This window comes from Oncorhynchus tshawytscha, unplaced genomic scaffold (genome assembly GCF_018296145.1).
Source record: "Oncorhynchus tshawytscha isolate Ot180627B unplaced genomic scaffold, Otsh_v2.0 Un_contig_2275_pilon_pilon, whole genome shotgun sequence".
Taxonomy (NCBI): Eukaryota; Metazoa; Chordata; class Actinopteri; order Salmoniformes; family Salmonidae; genus Oncorhynchus; species Oncorhynchus tshawytscha.
This window is the reverse complement of record NW_024608870.1, coordinates 67,572-87,380: the sequence shown is the minus strand read 5'-3', so window position 1 is coordinate 87,380 and position 19,809 is coordinate 67,572. Positions and strand designations below refer to the sequence as shown.

Genomic DNA, 19,809 nt, shown 5'->3' with positions numbered 1-19,809 from the left:
TTGTGTATTGTATTATGTTGTGTACTGTATTGTGTTGTGTACTGTATTATGTTGTGTACTGTATTATGTTGTGTACTGTATTATGCTGTGTACAGTATTATGTTGTGTACTGTATTATGTTGTGTACAGTATTATGTTGTGTACTGTATTATGTTGTGTACTGTGTACTGTGTTATGTTGTGTACAGTATTATGTTGTGTACTGTGTACTGTATTATGTTGTGTACTGTGTACTGTAGTATGTTGTGTACTGTGTATTGTATTATGTTGTGTACTGTATTATGCTGTGTACTGTATTATGTTGTGTACTGTGTACTGTATTATGTTTTTTACTGCATTATGGTGTGTACTGTATTGTGTTGTGTACTGTATTATGTTGTGTACTGTATTATGTTGTGTACTGTATTATGTTGTGTACTGTATTATGTTGTGTACTGTATTATGTTGTGTACTGTGTTATGTTGTGTATTGTGTACTGTATTATGTTGTGTACTGTGTACTGTATTATGGTGTGTACTGTATTGTGTTGTGTACTGTATTATGTTGTGTACTGTATTATGTTGTGTACTGTATTATGTTGTGTACTGTATTATGTTGTGTACTGTATTATGTTGTGTACTGTGTTATGTTGTGTACTGTATTATGTTTTTTCCTGCTTTATGTTGTGTACTGTATTATGTTGTGTATTGTATTATGTTGTGTACTGTATTATGTTGTGTACTGTCTACTGTATTGTGTTGTGTATTGTGTTATGTTGTGTATTGTGTACTGTATTATGTTGTGTACTGTGTACTGTATTATGTTGTGTACTGTATTGTGTTATGTACTGTGTTGTGTACTGTATTATGTTGTGTACTGTATTATGTTGTGCACTATATTATGTTGTGTACTGTACTATGTTGTGTACTGTATTATGTTGTGTACTGTGTACTGTATTATGTTGTGTACTGTGTACTGTATTATGTTGTGTACTGTATTGTGTTATGTTGTGTATTATGTTGTGTACTGTGTTGTGTACTGTATTATGTTGTGTACTGTGTACTGTATTATGTTGTGTACTGTATTGTGTTATGTTGTGTATTATGTTGTGTACTGTGTTGTGTACTGTATTATGTTGTGTACTGTATTATGTTGTGTAGTGTAGTATGTTGTGAATTGTATTATGTTGTGTACTGTATTATGTTGTGTACTGTGTACTGTATTATGTTGTGTACAGTATTATGTTGTGTACTGTGTACTGTATTATGTTGTGTACTGTGTACTGTAGTATGTTGTGTACTGTGTATTGTATTATGTTGTGTACTGTATTATGCTGTGTACTGTATTATGTTGTGTACTGTGTACTGTATTATGTTTTTTACTGCATTATGGTGTGTACTGTATTGTGTTGTGTACTGTATTATGTTGTGTACTGTATTGTGTTGTGTACTGTATTATGTATTATGTATTATGTATTATTATTATTATTATTATTATTGTATTATTATGTATTATTATGTATTATGTATTACTGTATTATGTTGTGTATTGATTTGATTTGATTTGATTTGGATTATTATGTTGTGTACTGTATTATGTTGTGTATTATGTTGTGTACTGTATTATGTTGTGTACTGTCTACTGTATTATGTTGTGTACTGTATTATGTTGTGTATTATGTTGTGTACTGTATTATGTTGTGTACTGTCTACTGTATTGTGTTGTGTATTGTGTTATGTTGTGTATTGTGTACTGTATTATGTTGTGTACTGTATTATGTTGTGTACTGTATTATGTTGTGTACTGTATTATGTTGTGTATTATGTTGTGTACTGTATTATGTTGTGTATTATGTTGTGTATTATGTTGTGTACTGTATTATGTTGTGTATTATGTTGTGTACTGTATTATGTTGTGTACTGTCTACTGTATTGTGTTGTGTATTGTGTTATGTTGTGTATTGTGTACTGTATTATGTTGTGTACTGTATTGTGTTATGTACTGTGTTGTGTACTGTATTATGTTGTGTACTGTATTATGTTGTGTACTATATTATGTTGTGTACTGTACTGTGTTGTGTAGTGTAGTATGTTGTGTACTGTATTATGTTGTGTACTGTGTACTGTATTATGTTGTGTACTGTATTGTGTTATGTTGTGTATTATGTTGTGTACTGTGTTGTGTACTGTATTATGTTGTGTACTGTGTACTGTATTATGTTGTGTACTGTATTATGTTGTGTACTGTATTGTGTTATGTTGTGTATTATGTTGTGTACTGTGTTGTGTACTGTATTATGTTGTGTACTGTATTATGTTGTGTAGTGTAGTATGTTGTGAATTGTATTATGTTGTGTACGGTATTATGTTGTGTATTGTATTGTGTTGTGTACTGTATTATGTTGTGTATTGTATTGTGTTGTGTACTGTATTATGTTGTGTATTGTATTGTGTTGTGTACGGTATTATGTGTGTATTGTGTACTATGTTGTGTAATGGTGTGTTGTGTATTGTGTGTAATGGTGTGTAGGGTGTGTTGTGTATTGTGTGTAATGTTGTGTATTGTGTGTAGGGTGTGTTGTGTATTGTGTGTAATGTTGTGTATTGTGTGTAGGGTGTGTTGTGTATTGTGTGTAATGGTGTGTAGTGCATGTACTGTATTGTGTGTAATATTGTGTAGTGTGTGTAATGGTGTGTAGGGTGTGTTGTGTAGTGTGTGTAATGGTGTGTAGTGTGTGTACTGTCTTGTGCATCGTACCTTGATGTATCTCTTGCGGGTGACGTACATGTGGATGAGAGAACGAAACTTGACCAGACTCTTTCTCATCTTCAAATAGCGCTTCCTGGAGGGAGGGAGGGAGGGAGGGAGGGAGGGAGGGAGGGAGGGAGGGAGGGGGGAGGGAGGGAGGGAGGGAGAAAGGGAATGAGTAAGGTAGAGAACGAGAGGGAGGGAAAAGGCAGAGAGAGAAGGATGGAAGGATAGAGAGGGAGAATGATGGAAGGAGAGACAGAGGGAGAAGGAGGGAAGGAGAGACAGAGGGAGAAGGATGGAAGGAGAGACAGAGGGAGAAGGAGGGAAGGAGAGACAGAGGGAGAAGGAGGGAAGGAGAGACAAGAGGGAGAAGGATGGAAGGAGAGACAGAGGGAGAAGGATGGAAGGAGAGACAGAGGGAGAAGGATGGAAGGAGAGACAAGAGGGAGAAGGAGGGAAGGAGAGACAGAGGGAGAAGGATGGAAGGAGAGACAAGAGGGAGAAGGAGGGAAGGAGAGACAGAGGGAGAAGGATGGAAGGAGAGACAGAGGGAGAAGGAGGGAAGGAGAGACAGAGGGAGAAGGAGGGAAGGAGAGACAGAGGGAGAAGGAGGGAAGGAGAGACAAGAGGGAGAAGGATGGAAGGAGAGACAGAGGGAGAAGGAGGGAAGGAGAGACAGAGGGAGAAGTATGGAAGGAGAGACAAGAGGGAGAAGGAGGAAGGAGAGACAGGGAGAAGGAGGGAATGAGAGAGAGGGAGAAGGAGGGAAGGAGAGAGAGGGAGAAGGAGGGAAGGAGAGACAAGAGGGAGAAGGAGGGAAGGAGAGACAGAGGGAGAAGGATGGAAGGAGAGACAGAGAGAGAAGGAGGGAAGGAGGGACAGAGGGAGAAGGATGGAAGGAGAGACAGAGGGAGAAGTAACACAGACGTCTCAGTAGTTTTACAGTGCTTACAGTATGTACCGTGGTAAAATCATTAGGTTGCCATCGGGTGACTACGTGTTCTTTACCCTGTCTGGTAACTGTAGTGAGTGTGGTTGTGGGTTCTATACCCTGTCTGGTAACTGTAGTGAGGGAGGTTGTGGGTTCTATACCCTGTCTGGTAACTGTAGTGAGGGTGGTTGTGGGTTCTATACCCTGTCTGGTAACTGTTGCAGGGGGGGTTGTGGGTTCTATACCCTGTCTGGTAACTGTAGTGAGTGTGGTTGTGGGTTCTATACCCTGTCTGGTAACTGTAGTGAGGGAGGTTGTGGGTTCTATACCCTGTCTGGTAACTGTAGTAAGGGTGGTTGTGGGTTCTATACCCTGTCTGGTAACTGTAGTAAGGGTGGTTGTGGGTTCTATACCCTGTCTGGTAACTGTAGTAAGGGTGGTTGTGGGTTCTATACCCTGTCTGGTAACTGTAGTAAGGGTGGTTGTGGGTTCTATACCCTGTCTGGTAACTGTAGTGAGTGTGGTTGTGGGTTCTTTACTCTGTCTGGTAACTGTAGTGAGGGAGGTTGTGGGTTCTATACCCTGTCTGGTAACTGTAGTGAGTGTGGTTGTGGGTTCTTTACCCTGTCTGGTAACTGTAGTGAGGGTGGTTGTGGGTTCTATACCCTGTCTGGTAACTGTAGTGAGTGTGGTTGTGGGTTCTTTACTCTGTCTGGTAACTGTAGTGAGGGAGGTTGTGGGTTCTATACCCTGTCTGGTAACTGTAGTAAGGGTTGTTGTAGGTTATATACCCTGTCTGGTAACTGTAGTGAGTGTGGTTGTGGGTTCTTTACTCTGTCTGGTAACTGTAGTGAGGGAGGTTGTGGGTTCTTTACCCTGTCTGGTAACTGTAGTAAGGGTTGTTGTAGGTTATATACCCTGTCTGGTAACTGTAGTGAGTGTGGTTGTGGGTTCTTTACTCTGTCTGGTACCTGTAGTGAGGGTGGTTGTGGGTTCTATACCCTGTCTGGTAACTGTAGTAAGGGTTGTTGTAGATTATATACCCTGTCTGGTATCTGTAGTGAGGGTGGTTGTGGGTTATATACCCTGTCTGGTAACTGTAGTGAGGGTTGTTGTAGGTTCTATACCCTGTCTGGTAACTGTAGTGAGTGTGGTTGTGGGTTCTATACCCTGTCTGGTAACTGTAGCGAGGGTGGTTGTAGGTTCCCTTACCCAGGGATCAGGGTAAGAGGTCAGGGGTCAGAGATTAGGGTCAGTACCTGGTGAGAAAGCCTCTACAGTAGGCCTGTAGTCTGATGATCTTGGTTCTGAACTCCTTGTATCGTTTCCTGACAAAGAACATGCGTGTGTATCTCTGCAGGGTGAGGGCCGCCACCTGACGGACACGCTCTCTCTTAGACTCCAACAACTGGTACACGTCCTCCTTCAGAAACAGCTGGAACAACACACACAGAGAGAACAACCAGACATCACTGTTGGACCGTAGTTTACATTGTCACTGAAAGTATTGTACAGGAACAGGAAGCCAGGTGAAGAGGTTCTGGTCTCTCACCCACACAACACATCCTGAATTAACATGCTCAACTTAGTAGCTACTACTTGGTAGGCCCTGGGTAGGAGGGTTAGGGTTAGGTGTAGATGGTTACCTTAGTCACTCCTACTTGGTAGGCCCCGGTAGGAGAGTTAGGGGTTAGGTAAAGATGAATACCTTAGTCACTCCTACTTGGTATGCTCAACTTAGTAGCTACTACTTGGTAGGCCCTGGGTAGGAGGGTTAGGGTTAGGTGTAGATGGTTACCTTAGTAACAACTACTTGGTAGGCCCTGGGTAGGAATGTCAGCGGTTAGGTATAGATGGTTACCTTAGTCACTCCTACTTGGTTGGCCCCGGGTAGGAGGGTTAGGGTTAGGTAAAGATGAATACCTTAGTCACTCCTACTTGGTAGGCCCCGGGTCGGAGGGGAACCAGTTTGCTGAGCATGATGACACAGTTCTCCCCATCAGGAGCTGGAGGCTGCTTCACACCCACCAGAGACTTGTACCTGACACACACAAACACACAGGTTAGAGGAGGCTGTCCCCACCAGGGACTGATACCTGACACACACAAACACACAGGTTAGAGGAGGCTGTCCCAACCAGGGACTGATACCTGACACACACAAACACACAGGTTAGAGAAGGCTGTCCCCACCAGGGACTGATACCTGACACACACAAACACACAGGTTAGAGGAGGCTGTCCCAACCAGGGACTGATACCTGACACACACAAACACACAGGTTAGAGGAGGCTGTCCTCACCAGGGACTGATACCTGACACACACAAACACACAGGTTAGAGGAGGCTGTCCCCACCAGGGACTGATACCTGACACACACAAACACACAGGTTAGAGAAGGCTGTCCCCACCAGGGACTGATACCTGACACACACAAACACACAGGTTAGAGAAGGCTGTCCCCACCAGGGACTGATACCTGACACACACAAACACACGGGTTAGAGGAGGCTGTCCCCACCAGGGACTGATACCTGACACACACAAACACACAGGTTAGAGGAGGCTGTCCCCACCAGGGACTGATACCTGACACACACAAACACACAGGTTAGAGGAGGCTGTCCCCAACAGGGACTGATACCTGAGATAGGGGCAGGGTTAGAGGGTGTGTGTGTGTGTTACCTAAACAGGAAGAAGTTGAAGGCCAGTCTAACTGGGTGTTTTACCTGAACAGAAAGACGTTGAAGGCCAGTCTAACTGGGTGTTTTACCTAAACAGGAAGACGTTGAAGGCCAGTCTAACAGGGTAACCCTCTCTCCGGATCCTGATGGTCTCCAAGATACCAGAATACCTCAGCTGACTGCCGACCAGCTCCGTCTCAAACACACCTGGCTCCTACACATACAAGCAAACACACACATATCATGGCAATACCAACAATATCACTGTTAAAACCTCTTTGGGGCCTCCCGGGTGGCGCAGTGGTGAAGGGTGCTGTACTGCAGCGCCAGCTGTGCCACCAGAGACTTTGGGTTCGCGCCCAGGCTCTGTCGTAACCGGCCGCGACCGGGAGGTCCGTGGGGCGACGCACAATTGGCCCAGCGTCGTCCGGGTTAGGGAGGGTTTGGCCGGTAGGGATGCCCTTGTCTCTTCGCGCACCAGCGACTCCTGTGGCGGGTCGGGCGCAGTGCACGCTAACCAAGGATGCCAGGTGCACGGTGTTTCCTCCGACACATTGGTGCGGCTGGCTTACGGGTTGGATGCGCGCTGTGTTAAGAAGCAGTGTGACTTGGTTGGGTTGTGTATGGGAGGACGAATGACTTTCAACCTTCGTCTTTCCCGAGCCCGTACGGGAGTTGTAACGATGAGACAAGATAGTAGCTACTAAACAATTGGATACCACAAAATTGGGGAGAAAAAGGGGTAAAATTCAAAAAACAAGAAAACCTCTCTGGGACGGTAGCGTCCCTCCTCGCCAACAGCCAGTGAAATTGCAGGGCACCAAATAGAAAACAACAGAAATCCCATAATTAAAATTCCTGAAATATACAAGTATTTTACACCATTTTAAAGATAAACTTGTTGTAAATCCAGCCACAGTGTCCGATTTCAAATAGGCTTTACGATGAAAGCACACCAAACAATTATGTTAGGTCAGTACCTAGTCACAGAAAAACACAGCCATTTTTCCAGTCAAAGAGCGGAGTCACAAAAAGCAGAAATAGAGATAAAATTAATCACTAACCTTTGATGATCTTCATCAGATGACACTCCTAGGACTCAATGTTACACAATATGTTTTGTTCGATAAAGTTCATATTTATATCCAAAAATCTCAGTTTACATTGGCGCGTTATGTTCAGTAGTTCCAAAACATCCGGTGATTTTGCAGAGAGCCACATCAATTTACAGAAATACTCATAATAAACATTGATAAAAGATACAAGTGTTATGCATGGAACTTTAGATAAACTTCTCCTTAATGCAACCGCTGTGTCAGATTTCAAAAAACTTTACGGAAAAAGCAAACCATGCTATAATCTGAGTACAGCTCAGACAACAAAACAAGCCATACAGATATCCGCCATGTTGTGGAGTCAACAGAAGTCAGAAATAGCATTATAAATATTCACTTACCTTTGATGATCTTCATCAGAATGCACTCCCAGGAATCCCAGTTCCACAATAAATGTTTGATTTGTTCGATAAAGTCCATAATGGCTGTTTTGGGAAGAAGGTGAGGACCAAAGCGCAGTGTTCATCTTTTTTAATGTAAACTGAACACTGCATAGCAAAACAACAACGAAAACAACCGAAACAGTTCTGTCTGGTGCAGACACACAAAGACAGAAAACATCCACCCACCAAAACACAATAGAAAACAGGCTCCCTAAATATGGTTCTCAATCAGGGACAACGATTGACAGCTGCCTCTGATTGAGAACCATCCCAGGCCAAACACAGAAATAGCAAATCATAGACAAACTAACATAGACAACCCACCCAACTCACGCCCTGACCATACTCAAATAAAAAGACAAAACAAAGGAACTAAGGCCAGAACATGATACATAATTTATGTCCAAATACCTCCTTTTTGTTCGCGCGTTTAGAACACAATCCAAACGACGTGCCGGCAAGTCCAGGCGAAAGTTCAGATGAATGGTCATATTACAGTTCGTAGTAACATGTCAAACGAAGTATAGAATCAATCTTTAGGATGTTTTTATCATAAATCTTCAATAATGTTCCAACCGGAGAATTCCTTTGTCTGTAGAAATGAGATGGAACGCAGCTAACTCTCATGTGAGCGCGCGTGATCAGCTCATGGCACTCTGGAAGACCTCTGGCTCAAACAGCTCTCATTCTCTCCTCCATCACAGTAAAAGCATCAAACAAGGTTCTAAAGACTATTGACATCTAGTGGAAGCCTTAGGTAGTGCAATATGACCCCATAGACACTGTATATTTGATAGGCAGTGATTTCAAAAACTACAAACCTCAGATTTCCCACTTCCTGGTTGGATATTTTCTCAGGTTTTTGCCTGCCATATGAGTTCTGTTATACTCACAGACATCATTCAAACAGTTATAGAAACTTCAGAGTGTTTTCTATCCAAACCTACTAATAATATGCATATATTAGCAACTGGGCCTGAGTAGCAGGCAGTTTACTCTGGGCACCTTATTCATCCCAGCTTCTCAATACTGCCCCCAGTCCCAAAATTAAACTCTTTCACACTGTGATGTGGAGGCCTACCTTCTGACTGTCTGGCTTAATGCAGCGTACCAACAATACCACTGTATTGTGATGTGGAAACCTGCCTTCTGATGTGGAGACTACTGGTAAACTGTGATGTGGAGACCTACCTTCTGTCTGTTTGGCTTTATACAGCGTATAAACGATGGGTTGCACCTGTCAAGAGAAAGAGAAAGATTCAGTAACAATAACTCTACCTCTTAATTTCCCTCTCATATCTTGTCTCACCTCTCCTCATCCCTTTAATATTAATAACACCTCTCCTCCTCCCTTTAATTTTAAGAATAATAATAACACCTCTCCTCCTCCCTTTAATATTAATAACACCTCTCCTCCTCCCTTTAATATTAATAATAATAACACCTCTCCTCCCTATAATAATAATAACAATAATAACACCTCTCCTCCCTTTAATATTAATAATAATAATAACACCTCTCCTCCTCCCTTTAATATTAATAATAATAATAACACCTCTCCTCCCTTTAATATTAATAATAATAACACCTCTCCTCCTCCCTTTAATATTAATAATAATAACACCTCTCCTCCCTTTAATATTAATAATAATAATAACACCTCTCCTCCTCCCTTTAATATTAATAATAATAACACCTCTCCTCCCTTTAATATTAATAATAATAACACCTCTCCTCCTCCCTTTAATATTAATAATAATAACACCTCTCCTCCCTTTAATATTAATAATAATAATACCTCTCCTCCCTTTAATATTAATAATAATAATAACACCTCTCCTCCCTATAATAATAATAATAACACCTATCCTCCCTTTAATATTAATAATAATAACACCTCTCCTCCTCCCTTTAATATTAATACTAATAATAACACCTCTCCTCCTCCCTTTAATATTAATAATAATAATAACACCTCTCCTCCCTTTAATATTGATAACAATAATAACACCTCTCCCCCCTTTAATATTAATAATAATAATAACACCTCTCCTCCTCCCTTTAATATTAATACTAATAATAACACCTCTCCTCATCCCTTTAATATTAATAATAATAATAACACCTCTCCTCCTCCCTTTAATATTAATATTAATAATAATAACACCTCTCCTCCTCCCTTTAATATTAATAATAATAACACCTCTCCTCCTCCCTTTAATATTAATAATAACACCTCTCCTCCCTTTAATATTAATAATAATAATAATAACACCTCTCCTCCCTTTAATATGAATAATAATAGTAACACCTCTCCTCCTCCCTTTAACATTAATAATAATCATAACACCTCTCCTCCTCCCTTTAATATTAATAATAATAATACCTCTCCTCCCTTTAATAATAATAATAACACCTCTCCTCCCTTTAATATTAATAATAACTCCTCTCCTTCTCCCTTTAATATTAAGAATAATAATAACACCTCTCCTCCTCCCTTTAGTATTAATAATAATAATACCTCTCCTCCCTTTAATATTAATAATAATAACACCTCTCCTCCTCCCTTTAATATTAATAATAATAGTAACACCTCTCCTCCTCCCTTTAACATTAATAATAATCATAACACCTCTCCTCCCTTTAATATTAATAATAATAATAACACCTCTCCTCCTCCCTTTAATATTAATAATAATAATAACACCTCTCCTCCTCCCTTTAGTATTAATAATAACACCTATCCTCTCTTTAATATTAATAACAATAGTAACACCTCTCCTCCTCCCTTTAACATTAATAATAATCATAACACCTCTCCTCCTCCCTTTAATATTAATAATGATAATAACACCTCTCCTCCTCCCTTTAATATTAATAATAATAATAACACCTCTCCGCCTCCCTTTAATATTAATATTAATAATAATAACACCTCTCCTCCTCCCTTTAATATTAATAATAATAATAACACCTCTCCTCCCTTTAATATTTATAATAATAATAACACCTCTATTCCTCCATTTAATATTATTAATAATAACACCTCTCCTCCTCCCTTTAATATTAATAATAATAATAACACCTCTCCTCCCTTTAATATTAATAATAATAATAATAACACCTCTCCTCCTCCCTTTAATATTAATAATAATAATAACACCTCTCCTCTCTTTAATATTAATATTAATAATAACACCTCTCCTACCTTTAATATTAATAATAATAACACCTCCCCTCCCTTTAATATTAATAATAATAATAACACCTCTCCTCCCTTTAATATTAATAATAAGAACACCTCTCCTCCCTTTAATATTAATAATAATAATAACACCTCTCCATCTTGTCTACCAGTTCCAGAAGTGACAGAGTGAACTTGGTGGAGACGGTGGGGGCTGGTGTCTCCGGGTCACCGTGCTGCTCTTCCTCACATGACCTCTATGCTGACCTACGACCTCCGCGTGAACCAGGAAGAGGTTGGCCACCATCTGGGGAACACACCATAGACTTAGATAGACATTGCATCATTGTATCTGCCCCATTTTGACGTCTGTGAGAGCATGGGCAGCACCATTGAGGCCATCTCCATTTAGGAGTAGTCAATTTTCTTCTTCTTCTACTAGTACTATGAGTTGTTTGGAGGGTGTAGTCTGAACATGTATAAAGACCAGGCTAGTGATTTACTGCCCCCTGTAGGGTGTAGTCTGAACAGGTATAAAGACCAAGTTAGTGATTTACTGCCCCCTGGAGGGTGTAGTCTGAACAGGTTTAAAGACCAGGCTAGTGATTTACTTCCCCCTGGAGGGTGTAGTCTGAACAGGTTTAAAGACCAGGCTAGTGATTTACTTCCCCCTGGAGGGTGTAGTCTGAACAGGTTTAAAGACCAGGTTAGTGAATTACCTATCCCTGAAGGATGTTGTCTGAACAGGTTTAAAGACCAGGTTAGTGATTTACTGCCCCCTGCAGTTATGGAATGTTTGCTCATTAGTATGATTCATGGACTGATCTGGAGACAGGGATAAAACATCAAAATAATCCCATGGCTGATCTCAGATGGATTGTCTGGGGCCAAGTTAACCTTCCCTTTCATGTAAGAAAGTCATGACCATCATGCTTTTAGAGAAATAGGTTCATTTTGTATTAAACTGTGAGATTGAACAATTCCAGTCTCCTTGCTGAGGGGGTCCGGGGTCCTCCCCCTGATCATTTTTACGCTTCGAAAGTTTACATACACCTTAGCCAAATACATTTAAAATCAGTTTTTCACAATTCCAGACATTTAATCCTAGTAAGCATTCACTGTCTTAGGTCAGTTAGGATCACCACTTGATTTTAAGAATGTGAAATGTCAGAATAATAGTAGAGAGAATGATTTATTTCAGCTTTTATTTCTTTCACCACATTCCCAGTGGCTCAGAATTTTACATACACTCAATTCGTATTTGGTAGCATTGCCTTTAAATTGTTTTATTTGGGTCAAACATTTCGGGTATCCTTCCACAAGCTTCCCACAATAAGTTGGGTGAATTTTGGGCCATTCCTCCTGACAGAGCATGTGTAACTGAATCAGGTTTGTAGGCCTCCTTGCTCACACACGCCTTTTCAGTTCTGCCCACACATTTTCTATGGGATTGAGGTCAGTGCTTTGTGATGGCCATTCCAATAACTTGAATTTGTTGTCCTTAAGCCATTTTGCCACAACTTTGGAAGTATGCTTGGGGTCATTGTCCATCTGGAAGACCCATTTGCGACCAAGCTTTAACTTCCTGACTGATGTCTTGAGATATTGCTTCAATATATCCACATAATTTTCCCTCCTCATGATGCCAACTATTTTGTGAAGTGCACCAGTCCCTCCTGCAGCAAAGCAGCCCCATAACATGATGCTGCCATCCCTGTGCTTCACGGTTGGGATGGTGTTCCTCGGCTTGCAAGCATCCCCATTTTCCTCCAAACATAACGATGGTCATTTTGGCCAAACAGTTCTATTTTTGTTTCATCAGACCAGAGGACATTTCTCCAAAAAGTACGATCTTTGTCCCCATGTGCAGTTGCAAACCGTAGTCTGGCTTTTTCATGGCGGTTTTGGAGCAGTGGCTTCTTCCTTGCTGAGCGGCCTTTCAAGGTAATGTCGATATAGGACTAATTTTACTGTGGATATAGATACTTTGCACCTGTTTCCTGCAGCATCTTCACAAGGTCCTTTGCTGTTGTTCTGGGATTGAATTGCACTTTTCACACCAAAGTACGTTCATCTCTAGGAGACAGAACGCATCTCCTTCCTGAGCGGTATGACGGCTGCGTGGTCCCATGGAGTTTATACTTGCGTACTATTGTTTGTACAGATGAACGTGGTACATTCAGGCGTTTGGAAATTGCTCCCAATGATGAACCAGACTTGTGAAGGTCTACAAATTCTTCTGAGGTCTTGGCTGATTTCTTTTGATTTTCCCATGATGTCAAGCAAAGAGGCACTCAGTTTGAAGGTAGGCCTTGAAATACATCCACAGGTACACCTCCAATTGACTCAAATGATGTCAATTAGCCTATCAGAGGCTTCTAAAGTGTATGTAAACTTCTGACCCACTGGAATTATGATAGAGTGAATTATAAGTGAAATAACCTGTCTTTAAACAATTGTTGGAAAAATGACTTGTGTCATGCACAAAGTAGATGTCCTAACCGACTCACCAAAACTATAGTTTGTTAACAAGAAAGTTGTGGAGTGGTTGAAAAACTAGTTGTATTGACTCCACTGTATGTGGCAGGAAGCTCAGTTCTGGTGACTTTTTAAAAGGAAATTCCAGAATGAAAGAAAATAAACCTCTCCAGAAAGGTGCCAGGTAACATATTGGTAGAAATCATGTTTATTATTACAAATATATTGTACCATGCATCTAGCCTATGGTCTATATTATCAGATGTGCTGTTAGCAATAAGCATTATCACCTCCAGCCCAAATGATTTATGACTAGGTAAATAGATAAACTATTGTCTGGTTTAGTTTAACAACATGACTAGGTAAATAGATCATCTATTGTCTGGTTTAGTTTAATAACATGACTAGGTAAATAGATCATCTATTGTCTGGTTTAGTTTAACAACATGACTAGGTAAATAGATCATCTATTGTCTGGTTTAGTTTAACAACATGACTAGGTAAATAGATCAACTATTGTCTGGTTTAGTTTAACAACATGACTAGGTAAATAGATCATCTATTGTCTGGTTTAGTTTAATAACATGACTAGGTAAATAGATCAACTATTGTCTGGTTTAGTTTAACAACATGACTAGGTAAATAGATCATCTATTGTCTGGTTTAGTTTAACAACATGACTAGGTAAATAGATCATCTATTGTCTGGTTTAGTTTAATAACATGACTAGGTAAATAGATCAACTATTGTCTGGTTTAGTTTAACAACATGACTAGGTAAATAGATCATCTATTGTCTGGTTTAGTTTAATAACATGACTAGGTAAATAGATCATCTATTGTCTGGTTTAGTTTAACAACATGACTAGGTAAATAGATCATCTATTGTCTGGTTTAGTTTAATAACATGACTAGGTAAATAGATAATCTATTGTCTGGTTTAGTTTAATAACACCATTACATGACTATTTCTAACCCCTAACCTCTAACCCTTAACCTCTAACCTCTAACATCTAACCCTTAACCTCTAACCCTTAACCTCTAACCCCTAACCTCCAACCCTTAACCTCTAACCCTTAACCTCTAACCCTTAACCTCTAACCCCTAATCTCCAACCCTTAACCTCTAACCCCTAACCTCTAACCCTTAACCTCTAACCCCTAACCTCTAACCCCTAACCTCCAACACTTAACCTCTAACCCTTAACCTCTAACCCTTAACCTCTAACCCCTAATCTCCAACCCTTAACCTCTAACCCCTAACCTCCAACCCTTAACCTCTAACCCCTAACCTCTAACCCCTAACCTCTAACCCCTAACCTCTAACCTCTAACCCCTAACCCCTAACCTCTAACCCCTAACCCCTAACCTCTAACCCCTAACCTCTAACCCCTAACCCCTAACCTCTAACCCCTAACCCCTAACCCCTAACCCCTCCTACCTTGTTCTTGCTGTGGATGAACAGATTGAGAACCTGCTGTCCAACCTGGTCGTAGTTCTTATCCAGAAACTTGTGAACCTACAGAGAGATGACAGAAGGTATAGAGCAGGAAGAAACCATATTGTAAAGCCATCGACTGTCGGATCTGTTTTGGTCTGTCTCATTTACTGTGTTGGGTAATATGGGATTTTTTGGTCTGTCTCATTTACTGTGTTGGGTAATATGGGATGTTTTGGGCTGTCTCATTTACTGTGTTGGGTAATATGGGATGTTTTGGTCTGTCTCATTTACTGTGTTGGGTAATATGGGATGTTTTGGGCTGTCTCATTTACTGTGTTGGGTAATATGGGATGTTTTGGTCTGTCTCATTTACTGTGTTGGGTAATATGGGATGTTTTGGGCTGTCTCATTTACTGTGTTGGGTAATATGGGATGTTTTGGGCTGTGTCATTTACTGTGTTGGGTAATATGGGATGTTTTGGTCTGTCTCATTTACTGTGTTGTGTAATATGGGATGTTTATATACTATATGTTAAAACAATAATTCATTAATTAATAAAACATGTTAGTCATTTAACAGACGTTCTTATCCAGAGAGACTCAGTTATATTAACATGTTAGTCATTTAACAGACGTTCTTATCCAGAGACTCAGTTATATTAACATGTTAGTCATTTAACAGACGTTCTTATCCAGAGACTTAGTTAGTGTATTCATCTGAAGATAGCTAGGTGGGACAACCACGTACAGTATCATAGTCAGTCCATTTTTCCTCAATAAAGTAGCTATCATCAGAGTCAATGCTAGTAAGGAGGAGAACTCTGAGTGTTAGTTCACCATGCTAGTAAGGAGGACTGTTAGTTCACCATGCTAGTAAGGAGGAGTGTTAGTTCACCATGCTAGTAAGGAGGAGTGTTAGTTCACCATGCTAGTAAGGAGGAGTGTTAGTTCACCATGCTAGTAAGGAGGAGTGTTAGTTCACCATGCTAGTAAGGAGGAGTGTTAGTTCACCATGCTAGTAAGGAGGAGTGTTAGTTCACCATGCCAGTAAGGAGGAGTGTTAGTTCACCATGCTAGTAAGGAGGAGTGTTAGTTCACCATGCTAGTAAGGAGGAGTGTTAGTTCACCATGCTAGTAAGGAGGAGTGTTAGTTCACCATGCTAGTAAGGAGGAGTGTTAGTTCACCATGCCAGTAAGGAGGAGTGTTAGTTCACCATGCTAGTAAGGAGGAGTGTTAGTTCACCATGCCAGTAAGGAGGAGTGTTAGTTCACCATGCCAGTAAGGAGGAGTGTTAGTTCACCATGCCAGTAAGGAGGAGTGTTAGTTCACCATGCCAGTAAGGAGGAGTGTTAGTTCACCATGCCAGTAAGGAGGAGTGTTAGTTCACCATGCCAGTAAGGAGGAGTGTTAGTTCACCATGCCAGTAAGGAGGAGTGTTAGTTCACCATGCCAGTAAGGAGGAGTGTTAGTTCACCATGCTAGTAAGGAGGAGTGTTAGTTCACCATGCCAGTAAGGAGGAGTGTTAGTTCACCATGCTAGTAAGGAGGAGTGTTAGTTCACCATGCCAGTAAGGAGGAGTGTTAGTTCACCATGCTAGTAAGGAGGAGTGTTAGTTCACCATGCCAGTAAGGAGGAGTGTTAGTTCACCATGCCAGTAAGGAGGAGTGTTAGTTCACCATGCCAGTAAGGAGGAGTGTTAGTTCACCATGCTAGTAAGGAGGAGTGTTAGTTCACCATGCTAGTAAGGAGGAGTGTTAGTTCACCATGCTAGTAAGGAGGAGTGTTAGTTCACCATGCCAGTAAGGAGGAGTGTTAGTTCACCATGCTAGTAAGGAGGAGTGTTAGTTCACCATGCTAGTAAGGAGGAGTGTTAGTTCACCATGCTAGTAAGGAGGAGTGTTAGTTCACCATGCCAGTAAGGAGGAGTGTTAGTTCACCATGCCAGTAAGGAGGAGTGTTAGTTCACCATGCCAGTAAGGAGGAGTGTTAGTTCACCATGCCAGTAAGGAGGAGTGTTAGTTCACCATGCCAGTAAGGAGGAGTGTTAGTTCACCATGCCAGTAAGGAGGAGTGTTAGTTCACCATGCCAGTAAGGAGGAGTGTTCGTTCACCAAAAGCTTTTCATTTTAGTTTTTTAATATTCACAATAAATGGGAACATCATCCAACCAACGAGCTGCGTTGGGGAAGCTGATTCTGCTCTCATCCTGTTGGGTCTCATTGGGATTCACTACATAGAAACTACCCACAACTATAGGTGTGTGTTACCTGGCAGGTGTGTGTGTACCTGTTAGGAGTGTGTGTATACCTGGCAGGTGTGTGTGTGTACCTGGCAGGTGTGTGTGTGTACCTGGCAGGTGTGTGTGTACCTGGTAGGAGTGTGTGTATACCTGGCAGGTGTGTGTGTGTACCTGGCAGATGTGTGTGTGTGTGTGTACCTGGCAGGTGTGTGTGTGTACCTGGCATGTGTGTGTGTACCTAGCAGGTGTGTGTGTGTGTACCTGGCAGGTGTGTGTGTGTACCTGGCAGGTGTGTGTGTACCTGGCAGATGTGTGTTCACCTGGCAGGTGTGTGTGTACCTGGTAGGAGTGTGTGTGTGTACCTGGCAGGTGTGTGTGTGTACCTGGCATGTGTGTGTGTACCTAGCAGGTGTGTGTGTGTGTACCTAGCAGGTGTGTGTGTGTGTACCTGGCAGGGATGTGTGTTCACCTGGCAGGTGTGTGTACCTGGTAGGAGTGTGTGTGTGTACCTGGCAGGTGTATGTGTGTGTGTGTACCTGGCAGGTGTGTGTGTGTACCTGGCATGTGTGTGTGTACCTAGCAGGTGTGTGTGTGTGTACCTGGCAGGTGTGTGTGTGTACCTGGCAGGTGTGTGTGTACCTGGCAGATGTGTGTTCACCTGGCAGGTGTGTGTGTACCTGGTAGGAGTGTGTGTGTGTACCTGGCAGGTGTGTGTGTGTACCTGGCATGTGTGTGTGTACCTAGCAGGTGTGTGTGTGTGTACCTAGCAGGTGTGTGTGTGTGTACCTGGCAGGTGTGTGTGTGTACCTGGCAGGTGTGTGTGTGTGTACCTGGCAGATGTGTGTTCACCTGGCAGGTGTGTGTACCTGGCAGGTGTGTGTGTGTACCTGGTAGGAGTGTGGGTGTACCTGGCAGGTGTGTGTGTGTATACCTGGCAGGTGTGTGGTGTGTACCTGGCAGGTGTGTGTGTGTGGGTGTACCTGGCAGTGTGTGTGTGTGTGTGTGTGTACCTGGTAGGTGACTGGGCCAGCGAAGTGTTTGATGGTGAATTCTGGGAGGGGCATCTTTGGCTTCAGGTAGATCTTGTTGTTACCATGGTGATAATGACACTTCTGGAGGAAGGTGTGGTCTGTCGCCTAGCAACAGAGGAACAGAGCATCAACCAATGACTCAGCACAGTCAAGTGTGTGTGTGTGTGTGTGTGTGTGTGTGTGTGTGTGTGTGTGTGTGTGTGTGTGTGTGTGTGTGTGTGTGTGTGTGTGTGTGTGTGTGTGTGTGTGTGTGTGTGTGTGTGTGTGTGTGTGTGTGTGTACCTGGGGAAAGCAGCTCTGGTCATCCAGGATCTTCAGTATCCCATGGGGCTTAGAGGAGATGAGGTCGATGCAGGACTGGTTGTCGCTGAATGGGATGTCCTGCCACAGGATCTGCTCCCTGTTGTACTCCTCCTGACAGACACATGACATACAGGCTTCATAACACATTATAACACTTTGGAACAGGACATACTGCCAGGGGATATGCTCCCTGTTGTACTCCTCCTGACCATAACGCTATGCTCCTGATTCCTGCTTACAAGCAAAAATTAAAGCAGGAAGCACCAGTGACTCTGTCTATAAAAAAATGGTCAGATGAAGCAGATGCTAAACTACAGGACTGTTTTGCTATCACAGACTGGAACATGTTACGGGATTCTTCCGATGGCATTGAGGAGTACTCCACATTAGTCACTGGCTTCATCAGTGCATCGATGACATCATCCTCACAGTGACCGGACGTACATACCCCAACCAGAAGCCATGGATTACAGGCAACATCCTCACTGAGCTAAAGGCTAGAGCTGCCGCTTTCAAGGAGCGGGACTCTAACCCGGAAGCTTATAAGAAATCCTGCTATGCCCTCTGACGAACCATCAAACAGGCAAAGCGTCAATACAGGACTAAGATTGAATCGTACTACACCGGCTCTGACGCTCATCGGATGTGGCAGGAGTTACAAACCATTACAGACTACAAAGGGAAGCACAGCCGAGAACTGCCCAGTGACACGAGCCTACCAGACGAGCTAAATCACTTCTATGCTCGCTTCAAGGCAAATAACGCTGAAACAGGCACGAGAGCACCAGCTGTTACTGAAGACTGTGTGATCACGCTTTCCATAGCCGATGTGAGTAAGACCTTTAAACAGGTCGACATTCACAAGGACACAGAGTCAGACGGATTACCAGGACGTGTACTCAGAGTGTACTGTGACCATGCGCTGACCAACTGGCACGTGTCTTCACTGACATTTTCAACCTCTCCCTGTCCAATTCTGTAATACCAACATGTTTTAAGCAGACCACCATAGTCCCTGTGCCCAAGAACACCAAGGTAACCTGCCTAAATGACTAACGACCCGTAGCACTCACATCTGTAGCCATGAAGTGCTTTGAAAGGCTGGTCATGGCTCACATCAACACCATTATCCCAGAAATCCTAAACCCACATACCGCCTCAACAGATCAACAGATGATGTAATCCATATTGCACTCCACACTGCCCTTTCCCACCTGGACAAAAGGAACACCTATGTGTGAATGCTATTCATTGACTACAGCTCAGCGTTCAACACCATAGTGTCTCAA

The 19,809-nt window shown here is 42.0% G+C and overlaps 1 protein-coding gene across 1 annotated transcript in view; it reads right to left on the bottom strand.

Annotated features, from left to right (window-relative positions):
• Window positions 1-2,735: 2,735 nt before the first annotated feature.
• Window positions 2,736-19,809, bottom strand: part of LOC121843911 (unconventional myosin-XV-like) — a gene marked incomplete at its 3' end in the record, with an annotated part of 62,632 nt that continues 45,558 nt past the window's right edge. Inside the window, 10 exon segments of the mRNA XM_042313784.1 lie at window positions 2,736-2,820; window positions 4,920-5,095; window positions 5,584-5,701; window positions 6,436-6,560; window positions 9,036-9,081; window positions 11,182-11,245; window positions 11,248-11,335; window positions 14,946-15,023; window positions 18,197-18,322; window positions 18,500-18,631. Of these exon segments, the coding sequence (XP_042169718.1) occupies window positions 2,736-2,820; window positions 4,920-5,095; window positions 5,584-5,701; window positions 6,436-6,560; window positions 9,036-9,081; window positions 11,182-11,245; window positions 11,248-11,335; window positions 14,946-15,023; window positions 18,197-18,322; window positions 18,500-18,631 (1,038 nt within the window).